Source organism: Ranitomeya variabilis, chromosome 3, assembly GCF_051348905.1.
Source record: "Ranitomeya variabilis isolate aRanVar5 chromosome 3, aRanVar5.hap1, whole genome shotgun sequence".
NCBI classification, from domain to species: Eukaryota; Metazoa; Chordata; class Amphibia; order Anura; family Dendrobatidae; genus Ranitomeya; species Ranitomeya variabilis.
Genome location: NC_135234.1, coordinates 365,697,271 through 365,718,258, shown reverse-complemented (window position 1 = coordinate 365,718,258; position 20,988 = coordinate 365,697,271). Strand labels below are relative to the sequence as shown.

At 41.5% G+C, this 20,988-nt stretch overlaps 1 protein-coding gene across 2 annotated transcripts in view; it reads right to left on the bottom strand.

The window, feature by feature from the left end:
• Window positions 1-20,988, bottom strand: part of LOC143816023 (mannosyl-oligosaccharide 1,2-alpha-mannosidase IA-like) — a 284,363-nt gene that overhangs the window by 145,266 nt on the left and 118,109 nt on the right. For both annotated transcript variants that reach the window (XR_013223873.1, XM_077295925.1), the window contains exons 7-8: window positions 6,422-6,545; window positions 6,160-6,253 (exon numbers count right to left, since the gene is read on the bottom strand). Coding sequence is in view for 1 of the 2 variants with exons in the window: in XM_077295925.1 (XP_077152040.1) it covers window positions 6,160-6,253; window positions 6,422-6,545 (218 nt within the window). In the remaining variant the exon portion in view is untranslated. The remainder of the gene's footprint in view (window positions 1-6,159; window positions 6,254-6,421; window positions 6,546-20,988) is intronic.

Sequence of the window (20,988 nt, the reverse complement as noted above, 5' to 3'; positions counted from 1 at the left end):
GGAAACCCCCCAATTATAACTGAAACCCTAATCCAAACACATCCCTAACCCTAATCCCAACGGTAACCCTAACCACACCCCTAACCCTGACACACCCCTAACCCTAATCCCAACCATATTCCCAACCGTAAATGTAATCCAAACCCTAACTTTAGCCCCAACCCTAACCCTAACTTTAGCCCCAACCCTAACTGTAGCCTTAACACTAGCCCTAACCCTAGCCCTAACCCTAACACTAGCCCTATCCCTAACCCTAGCCCTAAACCAAACCCTAGCCCCACCCTAGCCCTAACCCTAGCCCTATCCCTAACCCTAACCCTAGCCCTAACCTTAACCCTAGCCCTAACCCTAGCCCTAACTCTAGCCCTAACCCTAGACCTAACCCTAGCCCTAACCCTAGCCCTAACCCTAGCCCTAACCCTAACCCTAGCCCTAACTCTAGCCCTAACCCTAACCCTAACGGGAAAATAGAAATAAATACATTTTTTTAATTTTTCCCTAACTAAGGGGGTGATGAAGGGGGGTTTGATTTACTTTTATAGCTGTTTTTTTAGCGGATTTTTATGATTGGCAGCCGTCACACATTAAAAGACGCTTTTTATTGCAAAAAATATTTTTTGCATTACCACATTTTGAGAGCTATAATTTTTCCATATTTTGGTCCACAGAGTCATGTGGGGTCTTGTTTTTTGCGGGACGAGTTGACGTTTTTATTGGTAACATTTTTGGGCACGTGACATTTTTTGATCGCTTTTTATTCTGATTTTTGTGAGTCAGAATGACCAAAAACCAGCTATTCATGAAATTCTTTTGGGGGAGGCATTTATATCGTTCCGCTTTTGGTAAAATTGATAAAGCAGTTTTATTATTCGGGTCAGTACGATTACAGCGATACCTCATTTATATCATTTTTTTATGTTTTGGTGCTTTTATACGATAAAAACTATTTTATAGAAAAAATAATTATTTTTGCATCGCTTTATTCTGAGGACTATAACTTTTTTATTTTTTCTTTGATTATGCTGTATGGAGGCTCGTTTTTTGCGGGACAAAATGATGTTTTCAGCGGTACCATGGTTATCAATATCCGTCTTTTTGATCACATGTTATTCCACTTTTTGTTTGGCGGTATGATAATAAAGCGTTGTTTTTGCCTGTTTTTTTTTTTTTTTTTTTTTTTACGGTGTTCACTGAAGGGGTTAACTAGTGAGACAGTTTTATAGGTCAGGTCGTTATGGACACGGCGATACTAAATATGTGTACTTTTATTGTTTTTTTTAATTTAGATAAATAAATGTATTTATAGGAACAATATATATATTGTTCTAATTATATATATCTAATATATAAAGCTGAATGTGTGTATGTATGTATGTATGTATGTGTGTATGTCCGGGATTGGCATCTGAACCGTCGCAGCTACAGCCGCAAAATTTTGCACAGTCACACGTCTGGACCCCGAGAGCGTCATAGGCTATGTTGTGAGGTGAAATTTTAACCCCGCGCTTTCCAATTCACCAAACAATTTTGCCCCTATCTACATAATGGGGAAAAAGTGAAAGGAAAAGTGTTGGAGGCGTCGCAGCTACAGGCACAAAATTTTGCACAGTCACACGTCTGGACCCCGAGAGCGTCAAGGCTATGTTGTGAGGTGAAATTTTAACCCCGCGCTTTCCAATTCACCAAACAATTTTGCCCCTATCTACATAATGGGGAAAAAATGAAAGGAAAAGTGTTGGAGGCAAATTAACAGCTGCCAGATGTGAACAAGGGGGACTTAAAGAATGAGAGCGATGGCGCCAAAGAGTATATACTGTACAGTTGCTAAGGTGGGGCCCCGACATGGGATAATCACCACACCACCACGGGGATATGAACACACACACAAAATGCGCCACACACTACCACGTGCTCGAACACATATACCACCCTCAGCGCACATTTCACCACACATACACCAACCTCGCCACATAAAAGTCGAAACACAAAAGTCGAAACACAAAAGTCGCCGATCAAAACTCGCCACGCACAAAACTCTCCACATGCAAAACTCGCCACACGTGCAAAACTCACCTCATGGAAAACTCGCCACACGCAAAACTTGCATACGCGGAAAAATTGCCACATGCACAAAAGTTGCAACACATGCTAAAGTTGCCTCACACAAAACTTGCACATACTCAAAAGGCACCACACATAAAACTCGCCACGTGCAAAACTCGCCATGCGCAAAACTTGCTGCACACAACTTGCTACATTAACCTGTCACATGCAACTCGACACACAAAAAGTTGCTACATGCATGTCGTCACACAAAACTCATCTCACAAAAGTCGCTACATGCATGTCGCCACACGCAACTCAACACACACAACTTGACACACGAAACTCGCCCTAAAACACACACAAGTCTGGTATTATCCTTCAAAAATAAAAACTGATTAATAAGCAGACAAACTACAAGAGCAACAAATGTACCATATAGGAATCCGGCAGCTGTCAGTCACATGACCAGTCTATTATGTGTATGTGTGAGCTAATATATACTGCCAGGGGGTGGGCTTACTGTTGGCTGGGGATTTATCAGGCTGCCAATTTAGCTTACAAATACTGAGGTAAAAATACTGACCAAATAACGTGTGAACGAGGTCTAATACAGGAGGAGATGACATACAGATATATACTATATACAGGAGGAGATGACACACAGGTATATACTATTTACAGGGGAGATGACACACATGTATATACTATATACAGGAGGAGATGACACAGATATATACTATATACAGGAGAGATGACACACAGGTATATACTATATAGAGGAGGAGATGACATACAGGTACATACTACATACAGCAGGAGATGACATACAGGTATATACTATATACAGGAGCAGATTACCTACAGGTATATAGTATATACAGTAGGAGATGACATACAGGTATATGCTATGTATAGGAGAAAATTACATACAGGTATATACTATATACAGGAGGAGATGACACACAGATATATACTATATATAGGTGAGATGACACACAGGTATATCTAATATATAAAGCTGAATGTGTGTATGTGTGTATGTATGTGTGTATGTCCGGGATTGGCATCTGCACCGTCGCAGCTACAGCCACAAAATTTTGCACAGTCACACGTCTGGACCCTGAGAGCGTCATAGGCTATGTTGTGAGGTGAAATTTTAACCCTGCGCATTCCAATTCACCAAACAATTTTGCCCCTATCTACATAATGGGGAAAAAGTGAAGGGAAAAGTGTTGGAGGAAAATTGACAGCTGCCAGATGTGAACAATGGGGACTTAAAGAATGAGAGCGATGGCGCCAAAGAGTATATACCGTACAGTTGCTAAGGTGGGGCCCCGACATGGGATACTCACCACACACGGGGATATGAACACAAACACAAAATGCGCCACACACTACCACGTGCTTGAACACATATACGACCCTCAGCGCACATTTCACCACACATACACCAACCTTGCCACATAAAAGTCGAAACACAAAAGTCACCACTCAAAACTCACCACGCGCAAAACTCGCTACATGCAAAACTCTCCATATGCAAAACTAGGCTCACGCAAAACTCGCCACACGTGCAAAACTCACCTCATGGAAAACTCACCTCATGCAAAATTTGCACACACAGAAAAATTGCCACATGTACAAAAGTTGCACCACATGCAAAAGTTGCCTCACACAAAACTTGCACATACTCAAAACGCACCACACATAAAACTCGCCACGCGCAAAACTCGCCATGCACAAATCTTGCTGCACACAACTTGCTACACTAACCTGTCACATGCAACTCGACACACAAAATGTTGCTACACGCATGTCGCCACACAAAACTCATCTCACAAAAGTCGCTACATGCATGTCGCCACACGCAACTCAACACACACAACTTGACACACGAAACTCGCCCTAAAACACACACAAGTCTGGTATTGTCCTTCAAAAATAAAAATCTGATTAATAAGCAGACAAACTACAAGAGCAACAAATGTACCATATAGGAATCCGGCAGCTGTCAGTCACATGACCAGTCTATTATGTGTATGTGTGAGCTAATATATACTGCCAGGGGGGAGGGCTTACTGTTGGCTGGGGATTTATCAGGCTGCCAATAGCAACCAATCACAGCTCAGCTTCTATTTTGCTACAGTTAATTAATCTGAGCTCTGATTGGTTAATATAGGCAACAGAGACATTCTCAGTATAACAAAGCTAATATATGTTGTGAAATTCTTCTATTAGCTTCGTTTTTGCCTTTTAATAATTACATTTCTATCTATTTGTTTTGTGGTTTTTGTGTGCAGAATACATTTTTGTTATCACATTCTATTTTGCTAACAGCAGTCATTAACCCGGGCGAAGCCAGGTAGTACAGCTAGTATATATATATATATAGGAATTTTTTTTAATTTTTTTACACATGTGAATATTTTTTTTTTTACACTATAACATTGCACCGGGGGGCATCATGTTCTAGTGTAAGATTGCTGATCTGACACTTTGCTGTGCACTGTGTCAGATCGGCGATCTGACGTGCACTCCTGGAGGCTTCCCGATGCCTGCTCTGAGCAGGAGCTGTGAAGCCACCTCCCTGCAGGACCCGGATGCAGCCCCGTGGCCATTTTGGATTTGGGCCTGCTGCAGGGAGGAGGAGGTAAGAGACCCTCGGAGCAACGCGATCACATCGCGTTGCTTCGGGGGTCTCAGGGAAACCCTAAGGGAGCCCCCTCCCTGCGCGATGCTTCCCTATACCGCCGAAACACTGTGATCATCTTTGATCGCAGTGTGCCGAAGGTTAATGTGCCGGGGGCGGTCAGTGACCGCTCCTGGCACATAGTGCCGAATGTCAGCTGCGATAGTCAGCTGACACCCGGCCGCGATCGGCCGCGCTCCCCCCGTGAGCGCGGCCGATCGTATATGACGTACTATCCTGTCGGTGGTCATACGGGCGCACCCCACCTAGACGGGATAGTACGTCTAATGTCAGAAAGGGGTTAATAGTGTAGCAGCCTCTGTGGCCTTTCAGTAAAGGTGTGCATATACTGACAGTGTGACACTTAGATTGCTTCATAGCAAAAGGGGTGAATACATATGCATATGCCAATTTTCAGTTATTTGATCCCATAAATGTAATTTATGACTATATGTTTCTCATTTCACTTCACCAATTTAGACAATTTAGTGCTGATACATCACACACAAATCGGATTACAAAAATATTTAAACACAGGTTGTAATTAGTGATGAGAGAGTATACTCGTTTGTTAGTGCTCGGAGGTTTAGTTTTGTCGCCTCAGCTGCATGATTTACGGCTGCTAGCCAGGCTGAATACATTTGGGGGTTGCCTGTTTGTTAGGAAATTCCCACATGTATTCAGCGTGTCCAGCAGCTGTAAATCATGCAGCTGAGAGCCGAAAGCGAAATCTCCAAGCATGCCAAAAACAATGCTATTCGCTCATCACTAAATACTTAGTGAATACTTTTGCAAAAATGTATGTTATTCTGCTACTTATTAAAGGGACGATCAGTAGGAGTAGCCCTTCTCTAAGCCATCTACTTGGGTATGTAGGTCGTAGGAAGCTGAATAAAATGATAACTTAATATCTGCGATCCGCTGTCTTGGTCGAGAGAAAGAATTCCATGTTTTTCTTAATATATAAATGAGCTGTTAAGATCTTTGGACACTTATCTTCATGACAATCTGACTACAGACCTTATTTTAAATAAAAGGAGGCATTACCAGTGTGAGATATGTAAATCAGGTAAAAAGGCTGTCAGTCTTTATACGTGGTGAGACATGTAATGACTGACAGTCTGCTCTCCTAATCTACATGTCACACACTGGTAACTCCCCCTTTCATTTAAAATAAGCTCTTAACAGCTCATTTTCATATAAAAAAAATGTGGATAACTCTGGAATAAGACATCGGATGGCCGATATCAAGGTATCATTTTATTCAGCTTCCTGTGACCTGTAAGATCATATACTGTAGACAGCTTTGGAGGGTTGCTCCTACTGACAGATCCTCTTTTAATTTTAGCAAAGCACAGTCATATCTGAACTAAGAGCAGAGATATTGAAAGGTCTCTATAAATTATCTGGATTTTTGTACGTACGTTGGACCCAGCTCCCACTCACAGGACTGAAATAATTAGGATACAATCCATGAGGCTTCTCCATTTTCTTCAGTATTCTTCGGATGGTGTTCACCTACAGGGAATAAATTACCAATGTTTAATAATAAATGGTTAACTTCATGTTGGAAGTAGGCAATAACAGTATCTTCCGCAATCACTTGAATTCATGTTGCTGCAGAAGAAGGTTACGATTCTAGGACACATTTCTTTAGGCAAAATATGAAATTGTGACAGCTTTTACCTTCTCAATAAACACTGAGTCTCCAGACAATTCACTCAGCTTCAAAAACTCCAAGTGCAAGGTTCCAAATTCCGCTAATATGCTGCTCCCAGCGGACGCCCATCCCCAGCTCCAGTTTAAACCACTAAAAAAAGTTTTGAAATATGTTTGTTAGTTACAGTAACATGACAGTAATGTATCAGAAAATACAAACAGCTGAGAAGAAAACGCCATTAACCCCTTGGCATCACAGCCCCTCTTGGCGTTTATGACAAACCTCTTTTTTTTTTCACTTTTCTATTATCACGTTCCAGAAGCCATAACATTTTAATGGTTTTAGCGACAGTCATATGAGGGCTTGTTTTTTTTTTTTTTTTCGGGACGAGTTGTATTTACCAAAATTTTATCAACTCTTTATGAGATGAAACATGACTGAAACAACAATTCTGCCTCTGTATTTTGCATTTTGCATACATTTTACACTATTTCTCCAGCCAGCTGCACAAATAAGGCATTAACTTTATTCTGTGTCAGTACGAATAAGGTGAATACCAAATAAATATAGTTTTATTTATGATTTATTACTTTTATACTATTAATACACTCTGACAAATATTATTTGTCATATCTGAGAACTATAAGGTTCACAATTGACCATTAGCAGACCTGTATGAAGACTTAGTTCTTATGTGACAAGCTGTAATTTTCAATTGTTATTTTGTACTATATGTGACTTTTTGATCACTTTTATTAAACTCTTTCAAAGGAAAAAAAAAGAACAAAAAAAATGTCCATATTTTCTTTATCTTTTCTATACAGGTTTTTTATTATTGTCATGTTTCCTTGTTTTCTTTATTCTGTAGGTTGATATGAACCCGTCAATAGCAAATTTATATATCTTTTTTTCAGGTTTTGCAACTTTTGCACAAGAAAGGACTTTAAAGGTTTGCTGACGCTAGTGCATATATCAGACAAGTGCGTTTTTTTGTTCTACAGCCTGCACTATATTCCAGAGTAGCTTTTATAGCTCTGCTGGCTGGAAACTTATTTAAAGGAAAGCTATCATCAGAGAATGACCTATTGTTTAAGTCAGGTTTTTGTGTTACATATATTTTTAAGAAAATGTTGGCAATGTTTGTATTTTTTTTCATATCATGATTCATTTAAAAAAGTGTATTTGTGCAGTTTTCCCACTGGCCCACTATGGGCTTTTTTAACTTATACTTTCTGTCCAGGTACACAGGTGATAGCATAGGATCCACCATTCACAACAGCTGACCCTGCTCCCCTTCCCTTCACAAAGAAGTTTGCACAGGCTTATTAGATGCTACAATACAAAAGATAAGGTCAGAGCCATTTAAACCCTTAACAACCAGAGGTACTTTTTGTTTTTTGTATTTTCATTTTTTGCTCCCCTTCTTCCCAGACCCATACCTTTTATTTTTTAATCAATATGGCCATGTGAGGGCTTATATTTTGCGGGACGAGTTGTACTTTTGAACGACACCATTGGTTTTACCATGTCGTGTACTCGAAAACGGGAAAAAAATTCCAAGTGCGGTGAAATTGCAAAAAAAAGTGCAATCCCACACTTGTTTTTTTGTTTTGTTTTTTTACTAGGTTCGCTATATGCTAAAACTGACCTGCCATTATCATTCTCCAGGTCATTACAAGTTCCTAGACACCAAACATATTTAGGTTCTTTTTTAGCTAAGTGGTGAAAAAAAATTCCAAACTCTGTAAAAAAAAAAAAAAAATCGGTGGTACTATTTGGAACCCTACCTCCTGCTGGACTATATATACTGTCCCTGTCGGCTCATTTTTTCATCAGAATCACATGGTTTTACTAATGGCATTTTTGATTGGCTATGGGGTATTTAAAAAGACCTCTCGCCTCCCCAGTAGACACGCCCCCCGGACAAAGAACAGGCAAAACACGCGTCGGGGTGGGACATGATGGCAATTGGGCACACTACAGGTATTATACCTATTATATGCACTGTTTTATGGTCCCTGAGTCATTTTTGCAGCTTTTGAAGATGGTCATAACTAAGCGCTCTTGCATGAGCCACTGATACAGAAGTTGTTAGCATTTGGCTATGTAGTATTATATTGAGATCACTGGATTACTGATGATCATATGATCCAGCTGTAGCTACGTGTTATGGGTGCCATATAGCGTTTATTGGATTTATTAGGACTGTTCCTGTGCCTAATTTTGCTGTCTCTCTCTAGTTCTATTTTGAGGTACCTATATACATTGATATGATTTTATATGAATTTTTTGTATAAATAAAATTATTGGATTTTTTTCTACATTCCTTGTGCCACTAATTTATTTGGCTTTGTGAGTATATATGGTTTCATACGGAGTGGGACCTATAGCATGTAGCTTAGGGTGTAAGGACTAATATGTATGCATATCTATATGGATGTCAGTGACACACACACATATATATATATATATATATATATATATATGTATATATATATATATATATAAATGTTGTAGATGAGATAAAGTAATGAGGGCACTCACCGGTCTTCTGTAAAATCACTTCTTTATTTAGAACGTAACATCCAGAGTAAAGGCAGCGGCCGGGGGAGAGAGAGGGAGCAGGGGTGGACGACGGCCGTTTCGCGCTTGTCCTGCGCTTCTACGGGTCGATTAGTGTTCAGGGCTGGCAGCAGATATAGTGCACCGGACTGGACACCTCCCACCGCTCAGTCCCTCCCACCAACCGGAAACTACACTAAGCACACACTTAAAAAACATTAAAAGGACAATGATAAAAACAAACAATAGTGGAGTATACACATTACGGGAAATACATTACAGCCGAAAATAAATGTATTATACAGAAAGAATTCAAACATGCCGCGCTCAGCAGAAACCAATCCTATCAATTCAATGGACCAGAAACTCCTACGCCGCCTACAGGAAGATGGACATATCAACCCTGTCATTGAAGCCAAGCGGACCCATGGCGCCGCTGCGCAGGATCCACCTGGCTTCACACCTCAAGAGGAGATTATCCAAATCGCCACCCTGAATAGGCAGGACAACCTTCTCAATGCCAGCAAAGGTAAGGCAATCGGTCCTGCCTCCATGTTTCTCCTTCATGTGAGTGATGAGACGCAGGACCCCTTTGCCGGACACTACAGACCTGCAATGTTCCCGAAAACGAATATACATCGGCCGTATGGTTTTGCCGATGTAAAAATACCTGCAGGGGCAAAAAACAATATACACTATGTGGTCAGTCTTACAGGTAATGAAATCATTGACCATATGGGATATGGGTCCTATCTGGAGATATCGATCTGTGAGATGTTGCGGACAACATGGGCAATGGCCGCACCTGAAATTCCCCTTAAGAGATACCCCTTTAAGCCAATTAGTACTAGGTTTAACTACCCGATTTCTTACTAATTTGTCCCGCAATCTGACACTCCTCCTGTTGGCTATAAGTGGGCCTCTAACAGCTATATCGGTTAGGTCTTTATCTCTTTCTAAAAGGTGCCAATTCTTTTTAATTGCCAGTCTGATTTGCTGATCCATGTTACCAAATTTAAAACAGAAGTTAAATCTTCTATTGTTCTCTTTTTTATGTGTTTGATGTGGAGGCGGTTTATTAACCTTAGGTATTATCCTCTCATTCGTTACTCTAGCTAGGGCTGATGTTAACACGCTCTCCGGGTAACCTCTATTTCTGAATCTCACCCTCATTTCCTCTGCTTGACGAGCGAACCCTTCATCAGTATTGTTCACCCTACTGGTCCTCAAAAATTGGCTGTATGGCACAGCCCGTTTGGTGTGCAGGGGGTGATAGCTGTTGTAGTGCATGAGTGTATTTACTGCAACCGGTTTTCGGAAAAGGGAGGTGCATATCCTACCATCTTTAATTTCTACCAGGACATCTAAAAACTCTAAACGTTCACCTCCGAACACCGATGTAAAGGTCATATTAAGATCATTAATGCCATTTAGGTATGTCACAAACTTATCAAAGGTTCCCTTAGGGCCATCCCAAATTATTACAATATCGTCGACATATCTACGGAAGTATTTGATATGCTGTAGAAATATGTTGTCATCTGAGTACACGTATCTTTCTTCAAAAAATCCAAGGAACAAATTCGCAAAAGTGCAAGCTACCGGGGTCCCCATCGCAGTGCCCTCTAGCTGTAAATACCAATCCTCAAGAAAAGTGAAGACGTTGTGAGTCAAAATGAATTTCAGACCTTCACAAACAAAATTAATGAAATTATCACTTTTATCTGTTGTTTTCAAGATAGTATTAATGGTATTAACCCCAGCTGTTTGTGGGATCCTGGTATAGAGGCTTTCAACGTCAATCGACGCCAATGAAAAGCCATCCTGCCAATCAAATCCTTGTAAACTATCCAGAAAAGAATTGGTATCTTTCAGATACGACGGAATGTTTTCCAGCATGGGGCGCAACAACCAATCCAAGTACTGGGATAGAGGCTCAGTGAGCGAACCTATCCCAGATACTATGGGGCGTCCCGGGGGGCATGTGATGGATTTGTGCACTTTGGGGATGTAATACCAATGAGGTCTGGTGGGGAACCCCGGTAGCAAGTGATACGTGTACTCAGATGACAACATATTTCTACAGCATATCAAATACTTCCGTAGATATGTCGACGATATTGTAATAATTTGGGATGGCCCTAAGGGAACCTTTGATAAGTTTGTGACATACCTAAATGGCATTAATGATCTTAATATGACCTTTACATCGGTGTTCGGAGGTGAACGTTTAGAGTTTTTAGATGTCCTGGTAGAAATTAAAGATGGTAGGATATGCACCTCCCTTTTCCGAAAACCGGTTGCAGTAAATACACTCATGCACTACAACAGCTATCACCCCCTGCACACCAAACGGGCTGTGCCATACAGCCAATTTTTGAGGACCAGTAGGGTGAACAATACTGATGAAGGGTTCGCTCGTCAAGCAGAGGAAATGAGGGTGAGATTCAGAAATAGAGGTTACCCGGAGAGCGTGTTAACATCAGCCCTAGCTAGAGTAACGAATGAGAGGATAATACCTAAGGTTAATAAACCGCCTCCACATCAAACACATAAAAAAGAGAACAATAGAAGATTTAACTTCTGTTTTAAATTTGGTAACATGGATCAGCAAATCAGACTGGCAATTAAAAAGAATTGGCACCTTTTAGAAAGAGATAAAGACCTAACCGATATAGCTGTTAGAGGCCCACTTATAGCCAACAGGAGGAGTGTCAGATTGCGGGACAAATTAGTAAGAAATCGGGTAGTTAAACCTAGTACTAATTGGCTTAAAGGGGTATCTCTTAAGGGGAATTTCAGGTGCGGCCATTGCCCATGTTGTCCGCAACATCTCACAGATCGATATCTCCAGATAGGACCCATATCCCATATGGTCAATGATTTCATTACCTGTAAGACTGACCACATAGTGTATATTGTTTTTTGCCCCTGCAGGTATTTTTACATCGGCAAAACCATACGGCCGATGTATATTCGTTTTCGGGAACATTGCAGGTCTGTAGTGTCCGGCAAAGGGGTCCCGCGTCTCATCACTCACATGAAGGAGAAACATGGAGGCAGGACCGATTGCCTTACCTTTGCTGGCATTGAGAAGGTTGTCCTGCCTATTCAGGGTGGCGATTTGGATAATCTCCTCTTGAGGTGTGAAGCCAGGTGGATCCTGCGCAGCGGCGCCATGGGTCCGCTTGGCTTCAATGACAGGGTTGATATGTCCATCTTCCTGTAGGCGGCGTAGGAGTTTCTGGTCCATTGAATTGATAGGATTGGTTTCTGCTGAGCGCGGCATGTTTGAATTCTTTCTGTATAATACATTTATTTTCGGCTGTAATGTATTTCCCGTAATGTGTATACTCCACTATTGTTTGTTTTTAACATTGTCCTTTTAATGTTTTTTAAGTGTGTGCTTAGTGTAGTTTCCGGTTGGTGGGAGGGACTGAGCGGTGGGAGGTGTCCAGTCCGGTGCACTATATCTGCTGCCAGCCCTGAACACTAATCGACCCGTAGAAGCGCAGGACAAGCGCGAAACGGCCGTCGTCCACCCCTGCTCCCTCTCTCTCCCCCGGCCGCTGCCTTTACTCTGGATGTTACGTTCTAAATAAAGAAGTGATTTTACAGAAGACCGGTGAGTGCCCTCATTACTTTATCTCATCTACAACATTTATACATGGACTTTGTTTCTGTTGAGGAGCACCGGGGTCACACTTGATTTTGCAATAAGGAGCCCTCCATTTGTGTTTCCCACGCAGAGTCCGCAGTCGGTTTTCCTTGGTTCTTGGGGCAGTGCCGCTCAGTTTTTTCTTTTTGCTACATATATATATATATATATATATATATATATATATATATATATATATTACATAGATATAGTTGTGCTCAAGTGATAACACCAAGACTATTTCTCCACTCATGGGTAGTGGTTGGGTGAAGCCATTTATTGTCAATCTACTGTGCTTTCTCTTTTTAAATCATAATGACAACCCAAAACATCCATATGACCCTGATCAAAAGTTCACATACCCTGGTGATTTTGACCTGATAACATGCACAGAAGTTGACACAAACGGGTTTGAATGGCTACTAAAGGTAATATCCTCACATGTGATCTGTTTGCTTGTAATCTGTGTGTGTACATAAAAACTGAGTGAGCTTCTGGGATCCAGACAGACTCTTGCATCTTTCATCCAGCTACTAATGTTTCTGGATTGTGAGTCATGGGGAAAGCAAAAGAATTGTTAACGGATCTTCGGGAAAAGATAGTTGAACTGTATAAAACAGGAAAGGGATACAAAACGATATACAAGGAATTGATAATGCCAGTCTGCAGCATCCAAACTGTGATTAACAAATGGAAAATCAGGGGCTCTGTAAAAGCAAAACCACGATCAGGTAGACCAACAAAAATTTTGTCCAAAAATAACAGCAGCTGAAATACTGGACTCTCTGAAAATTAAGGTGTGGCTGTTTCAAGATGCACAGTAAGGAGGCACTTGAAGTAAAATGGGCTGCATGGTCGAGTCGCCATAAGAAAGCCATTACTGTGCAAATGCCATTGCCTGCAATATGCAAAACAGCACAGAGTCAAGCCTCAAAACTTCTGGAACAAAGTCATTTGGAGTGATGAGACCAAAATTGAACTTTTTGGCCACAAACATAAACGTTACATTTGGGGAGAGGTCAACAAGGCCTATGATGAATGGAACACCATTCCTACTGTAAAGCACAGAGGTGGATCGCTGATGTTTTGGGGATGTGTGAGCTACAAAGGCACAGGAAACTTGGTCAAAGTTGAAGGAAACTTAAATGAAGCACGTTATCAGCAAATACTGGAGGTAAATTTGCAATCATCAGCCTGGAAGCTGCGCATGGGACATAGTTGGACTTTCCAACATTACAATCAAAACACAAGGCTAAGTCATCATTGGCTACAGCAGAACAAAGTGAAGGTTCTGGAGTGGCCATCTCAGTCTCCTGACCTCAATATCATTGAGCCACTCTGGAGAGATCTCAATTGTGCAGTTCATGCTAAACAGCCCAGGAACCTACAGGAACTGGAGGCTTTTTTGCCAAGAAGAGTGGGCAGTTTTACCATCTGAGAAAATAAAGAACCTCATCCACAACTACCACAAAAGACTTGAAGCTGTCATTGATGTTAGAGGGGGCAATACACGGTATTAAGAAATGGGGTATGTAAATGTTTGATCAGGGTAATTTGGATGTTTGGGTTTGTCATTATTATTTAAAAAGAGAAAACACAGTAGTTTTACAATAAATGGCTTCACCAAACCACTAACCATGAGTGGAGAAAAAGGTTTGGTGTTATCATTCATATTCTCTGAAAAAAGGCCAAGAAAGCAAAAATTAATCCGGGGTATGTAAACTTTTGAGCACAACTGTAGACAGATAAATAGATATGGGATAGATAGATAGATAGATAGATAGATAGATAGATAGATAGATAGATGAAAAGCTGGCAATTCAGCAGCTGAGTAATATCACAGCAGGAGCTGACAGGATAGAAGAGATGGATTACATACTGAAAATACAAATAGAATAGGTAGATATACAGATGTCTGTGACAAATACAATTAGTACAGTGTGTGTAGCTTACTGTTAGTGTTGAGCGATACCTTCCGATATTCAAAAGTATCGGTATCAGATTGGATCGGCCGATATCCAAAAAATATCGGATATCGCCAATACCGATACCCGATACCAATACAAGTCAATGGGACACAAATATCGGAAGGTATCCTGGATGGTTCCCAGGGTCTGAAGGAGAGGAAACTCTCCTTCAGGCCCTGGGATCCATATTCATGTAAAAAATAAAGAATAAAAATAAAAAATATGGATATACTCACCCTCGGACGGACCCTGGACCTTAGCGGTGCAACCAGCAGCCTCCGTTCCTAAGAATGCAGTGAGTGAAGGACCTTCGATGACGTCGCGGTCATGTGAACGGTCACATGAGCGGTCACGCGACCAATCACAAGACCTCGACGTCATCGCAGGTCCTGTACACTCACTGCATTCTTAGGAACGGAGGCTGCCGGTTGCACCGCTAAGGTCCAGGGTCCGTCAGACGGGTGAGTATATCCATATTTTTTATTTTTATTCTTTATTTTTTACATGAATATGGATCCCAGGGCCTGAAGGAGAGTCTCCTCTCCTCCAGACCCTGGGAACCATACACTGGAAACTTCCAATTCCGATTTCCGATATCACAAAAATATCGGAACTCGATATCGGAATTCCGATACAGCAAATATCGGCCGATACTCGATACTTGCGGTATCGGAATGCTCAACACTACTTACTGTACATGTATTTAATTAATAAAAGATAATTTTTCTGAAAAAAGTGGAGTGAGCTCCCGCGTAATGTTCATTTACCAGCAGAAGGAAAACCAACAGCTGGGGGCCGACGTTTATAGCCTGGCAAGGGGGTAATACTTATGGAGCTTCTCAGGCTATTAATAACAGCTCATAACTGTATTCTTAGCCTTTACTGGCTATTAAAATGGGGGACCCTAAAAAAAATGATGTAGAGTTCTCATATAATTAATAGCCAGCAAAGGCTCTGTAGACAGCTGCAGGCTGATATTAATAGCCTAGGAAGGGGCCATGATACTGGCCCCCCAGGCTAAAAATATCAGCTCTCAGCCACCCCAGAAAATGCACATCTTTAAGATGTGCCAATTTTGGCACTTAGCCTCCTTTTTCCCACTTACCCTGTAGCGGTGGCAAGTGGGGTGATAGTTGGGGGGGTTGATGTCACCTTTGTATTGTCTGGTGACATCAAGCCCCGAGGTTAGTAATGGAGAGGCATCAATAAAACACCCCCATTACTAACCCCATAGTCACATTGTATGAAAACGCAGACACCCACAATAAAGTCCTTTAATTGAAAGAATGACACAGACTCCTTTAATAAATCTTAATTAAACCATACATATGACCTCGCCCATTCCAACAATGCTCTTGCCATCTGCAAAAGAGTTAAAAATAAAAAACATCAGTATTCCTCACCTTTCCGCAGAGTTGTTGCTAATCCATTTGTCCCACAACGGGTCTAGCTCTGCTACATCTAGATGGCAGGCTACATGGTTGCATGATGCGATCATACAGCCTGTCATCCAACAGAGACACTGAGTACCATGAAAGTTCTCCTGCTCGCGGTGCCATCAGACAGGTCCTGCAAGTTCACAGCCAATGAATTCACTTTACTTTTCTGACGTGAATGCGAGCGCTGTGGGAAAATTTCTATTATATTCTAACCTGTCAGTCTGCGATTTTACTGTATGTGGCACATGAATTGGCAGCTTTTCAAAGGACACCAGTGCGTAAAAATTGGACAGCACTCAAGAATCAATATCTAAAGGAGTTTCCATTACAATCCATAAATCACTAGCATTTTCACTTATTGATACACTCGTTGATGATTTAGACAAATTCATTTTTCTCAAATTAAAAATTCAATATTATTATTATTTATTATTATAGCGCCATTTATTCCATGGCCCTTTACATGTGAGAAGGGGTATACGTAAAAAAAATAAGTATAATAATCTTGATCAATACAAGTCATGACTGGTACAGGAGGATAGATGACCCTGCCTGCAAAGGCTCACAATCTACATAGGATGGGTGAGAATACAATAGGCGAGGGTAGAGCTGGTCGTGCAGCGGTTTGGTCTATCAGTGGTTACTGCAGGTTCTAGGCTTGTCAGAAGAGGTAGATCTTCATGATCTTTTTTAAGGTTTCCACGGTAGGCGAGAGTCTGATGTGATGGGGTAGAGAGTTCCAGAGTATGGGGGATGCCCAAGAGAAATCTTTTATGCGTTTGTGGGAAGAGGAGATTAGAGGAGAGTAGAGAAGGAGATCTTGTGAGGATCAGAGGTTGCGTGCAGGTAAGTACCAGAAGATGAGGTCACAGATGTATGAAGGAGACAGGTTGTGGATGGCTTTGTATGTCATGGTTAGGGTTTTGAACTGGAGTTGTTGGGTAATGGGGAGCCAGTGCAGGGATTGACAGAGGGGAGAGGCTTGAAAAAGACCGGTTGATCGGTCGAAACGTTGCTGTTTGCTGTTTTATCATGGCTGAAATAAAGAATTATTTTATTGGACTATAACACCTGGTTGGAGCGCTGTCCTTCTATTTTGGAATATATGCTGTACCCAGGAGGGTTCCCTGGACTTGGAACGAGTGCCCTGCATAAGTAAGTGCTGTCAGCCATCTTTATACTATAGAGGGGAGAGGCTGGGCAATAGCGGGGGGACAGGTGGCTTAGGCAGGCAGCAGAGTTTAGAATAGTTTGGAGGGGTGCGAGAGTGTTAGAGGGGAGGCCACAGAGCAAGATGTTGTAGTAGTCAAGGCACGAGATGATGAGGGCATGGACTAGTTTTTTGCAGATTCTTGGTTTAGGAATGTATGGATCTGGGAAATATTTTTGAGTTGAAGTCGGCGGGAAGAGGAAAGGGCTTGGCTATGTGGTTTGAAGGAGAGATCAGTGTCAAGGATTATCCCAAGGCAGCAAGCTTGTGGGACTGGGGAGAGTGAGCAGCCATTAACTTTAAAGGATAGGTCTGTTGGGGGAGTCAAGTGAGATGAGGAAAGAAGATGAATTCTGTTTTGTTCATCTTAAGTTTTAAAAATCTAGAGGAGAAGAAGGATGAAATAGCAGACAGACATTGTGGGATTCTGGTTAGTAGGGTGGTGATATCTGGTCCAGAGATGTAGATCTGTGTGTCGTCAGCATAGAGATGATACTGAAAGCCATGGGACTCTATGAGCTGTCTGAGGCCAAAGGTATAGATGGAGAAGAGCAGAGGCCCTAGGGCTAAACCTTGCGGGGCTCCGACCGATAGGGGGTGAGGTGAGGAGGTGGTGTGCAAGTGGGAGAAGCTGAATGTCCAGTCTGTTAGGTACAACGAAATCCAAGATAGGCCAAGTCAGTGATGCCAAGAGATGAGAGGGTCTGTAATAGTAGGGAATGGTCCATTGTCAAAGGCAGAGGACAGGTCTAGGAGGAGGACAGATTAGTATTGCTTGGCTTTGGCAATACAATAGCTAACTGGCATTTCCCGAATAAGGATCAGATCTATACATGCCACCTTTTTCTATCATCATTATCATATTTTGCAGAGGGTATGTTGATTGCAGGTGGAGACTTCAATTACGCTTTGAATCCGGCGGTAGATTCTTCTTCTGAACGGGGAACCGTTTCTATGAGACAGCTTCGTTCTCTTAAGCGGGTCCTCCATGCTCTCCGACTGATGGATGTCTGGTGGATAATGAATCCTCAGAGTAAGGACTACACATATTTTTCATCTGTACATGGTTCATATAGCTGCATATACTTTTTACTCTTGAGTCACAATTCCTTGTCCTGGTATCCACAATTGGTGATATATTGTGGTCGGACTACGCTCTGATTTATCTTTCTCTTTGTCTTCCTTCTTTAGCCCAACATTCTTGGACTTGGAGATTGAATGATAAACTTATTAAGGACACTCTTTGTGCAGCTGAGTTGAGGGATTCTATCTATTCTTTTATTCAGGTGGACGCCACTGACCAAACTTAATTTCCCCTAAGTGCTTTTAAGTGCGTTTTGAGAGGCATTCTGGTCAAGCATGGTTAGTGCAACCAGATTCATTCTCTTGATACATTACTCAAACAAACATTATCCACAGCCACACATACAGATTTATAAAACAAAAGGGATTAAGTTGACAGAAATTTCTTAGACATAGGGAGAAAACTAAACGCTTTTTCTAGAAATGTCTGACAAGTGTGGGAGACCCTTGTCTAGACTGCTCCATCCACATTCTTACGCGACTTAAATACCCTGTATTAAGAGACTTGGTGGCGGTGATACGCATAATCCGAGGGAAATAATGGATCTTTTTTATACTTATTATGAGAAATTGTATAATATCAAGGGTCAGTTCTCTGATCTATATCCTCTACACATGTCTAATAGAATAAAAAAATACATTCAGTTAACTTCTTTATCTACCCTAAATGGTTCTATGGGCTTCTACTCACTTGCGCGAGACTCGGATGAGTCTCACACGGCAATACTCCGTAGAAGAGATTGATTCAGCCATTCAAGCCTCACTCTCAGATAAATGTCCTGGAACTGATGGCTTTACACTCACATTTTATAAATTGTTTAGGGAACAACTTACACCTGTGATGGAAAAAACCTTTAATTCATTAGATGAGAGCACAAGCTATGTTCCTCAATCTTAAGAAGCGCATAGTAGTGTGCTTCCTAAACCAGGCAACGATCCCTCAGTTATAGCTAACATTAGGCCTATCTCCCTATTGCACGTCGACATCAAAATATTTTCAAAGACTTTAGCATATATATTAGACCTTTTGCTCCATTCCCTTGTCAATAATGATCAGATGGGTTTTGTTAAGGGACGGGAGGCACGAGATAACACCACTAATACATTATTCATTATTTCAAAAGCAAAATTCAGCTTGAACCCTTCTTGGTCTTTTATATGTGGATGCAGAAAATTTCTCAGCCTCAAATTTCCTTTCCGGCTTTGATGGGAGAGTTTCATAGGTTCGGATTCCTCAGTAATTTTAAAGTAAACTATACTAAATTGGTAGCCTTAAATATTTATTTTCCACAAAATGAGATCCTACGAGTCATAGATAAGTTCCCCTTTAAGTGGCAAAGTGAGGCACTGAAATATTTGGGAGTGTTCATTACATTGGAAGGATGAGTGTCATTAAAATGTATATTTTTCCTCTTTTTCTGCATATTTTCCACATAGTTCCTATTTTCCTCCCTCATATTGTTTTTTGTTAACTACACTCAGTTCTAGTCAGGTTTATTTGGGGGCGAATTAAGCCGCGATTAAGTATGAAAACTCTCGCCCCCGCCCCAAATCTTTGGGTGGCGCAGGTCTCCCTAATTTTAAAATGTACTTCCAGGCTTCCTCCATGGTGAGGTTATTAGATCGGCATTTCCATTCAGGTACCAAACAGTGGATGGACCTGGAACAAGTGGAATCGTCTATTCCTTTAAGACACTTCCCTTAGATTTCATGAGATTTGAGCTCTCTGGTAAAAATGTAGTTTGACTAGAGGAACCCTCAAAACATGGTATACACTTAGGAGAAAATTCTTCCCAGACAGGCTGATTGGCGGGTTTGGCCAAACATTTAAAGAAAGTTTGGTTCGGGTTCCAGAACAATACCCGAACCTGGACCCCATTCAGATGCATAACAGTGCGGTAAACACGGCCTCTGATACATTATTACTGCCGGTCAGAGAGCTGCAGTTCCCAGACTGTCAGATGAGTGAGCGGTGCCGTAAGTGAGTTCACCAGGGTTCAGCTATGAACTCCGGTGAACTATTTCACTGTGGGATTACGATTACGCTCCTGTCAGTGTGTGCTGGTTGGCAGAGAGAGCGGTCACTAATGTGCATGCTCTCCAAATCATCCAAATCATTGTGAGACAGTTTGGATGCACTTTGGACAGCTGAGGCTGGGATATGGTTGGTTATTATTTTTCTTTTTTTACAGGGTACATGGGCATCGGTGGATTAGACGTAAGGTGAGTATTTTTATTGTTTATTATTTTCTGCATTTTTACAGGTGAAAGTGGCTTCAGTGGAATGGGTGTAAGGTGTATATAACTTTGTTATTTTTAAATAAATTTGTAAACCAGGGTGTGGATTTTTTATTTAAAATAAATGACTTGATTCTGGGTGTTTATTTGACTATGGGGTTAGTAATGGAGAGGTGTCTTATAGAAACCTCTCCATTCTTAACCTGTGGGCTTGATGTCACCTGACAATACAAAGGTGATGCCACTGGACAGTAAAGGGAAAACAGGAGATGAGGACCCTGGGCCCCTGAACTGCCCCTCAGCCTAGGGGGAGCCCTGTCTTTCCTTAACTTGGGGGTACCCTTGAAGGTAGGGAGGCCCAAGTCACCGACCTATCCCTATCTCCTGTTAAGCCCTGAGCTAACCCCCCCAACCCTCACCCCTCACCCCAGAAGGT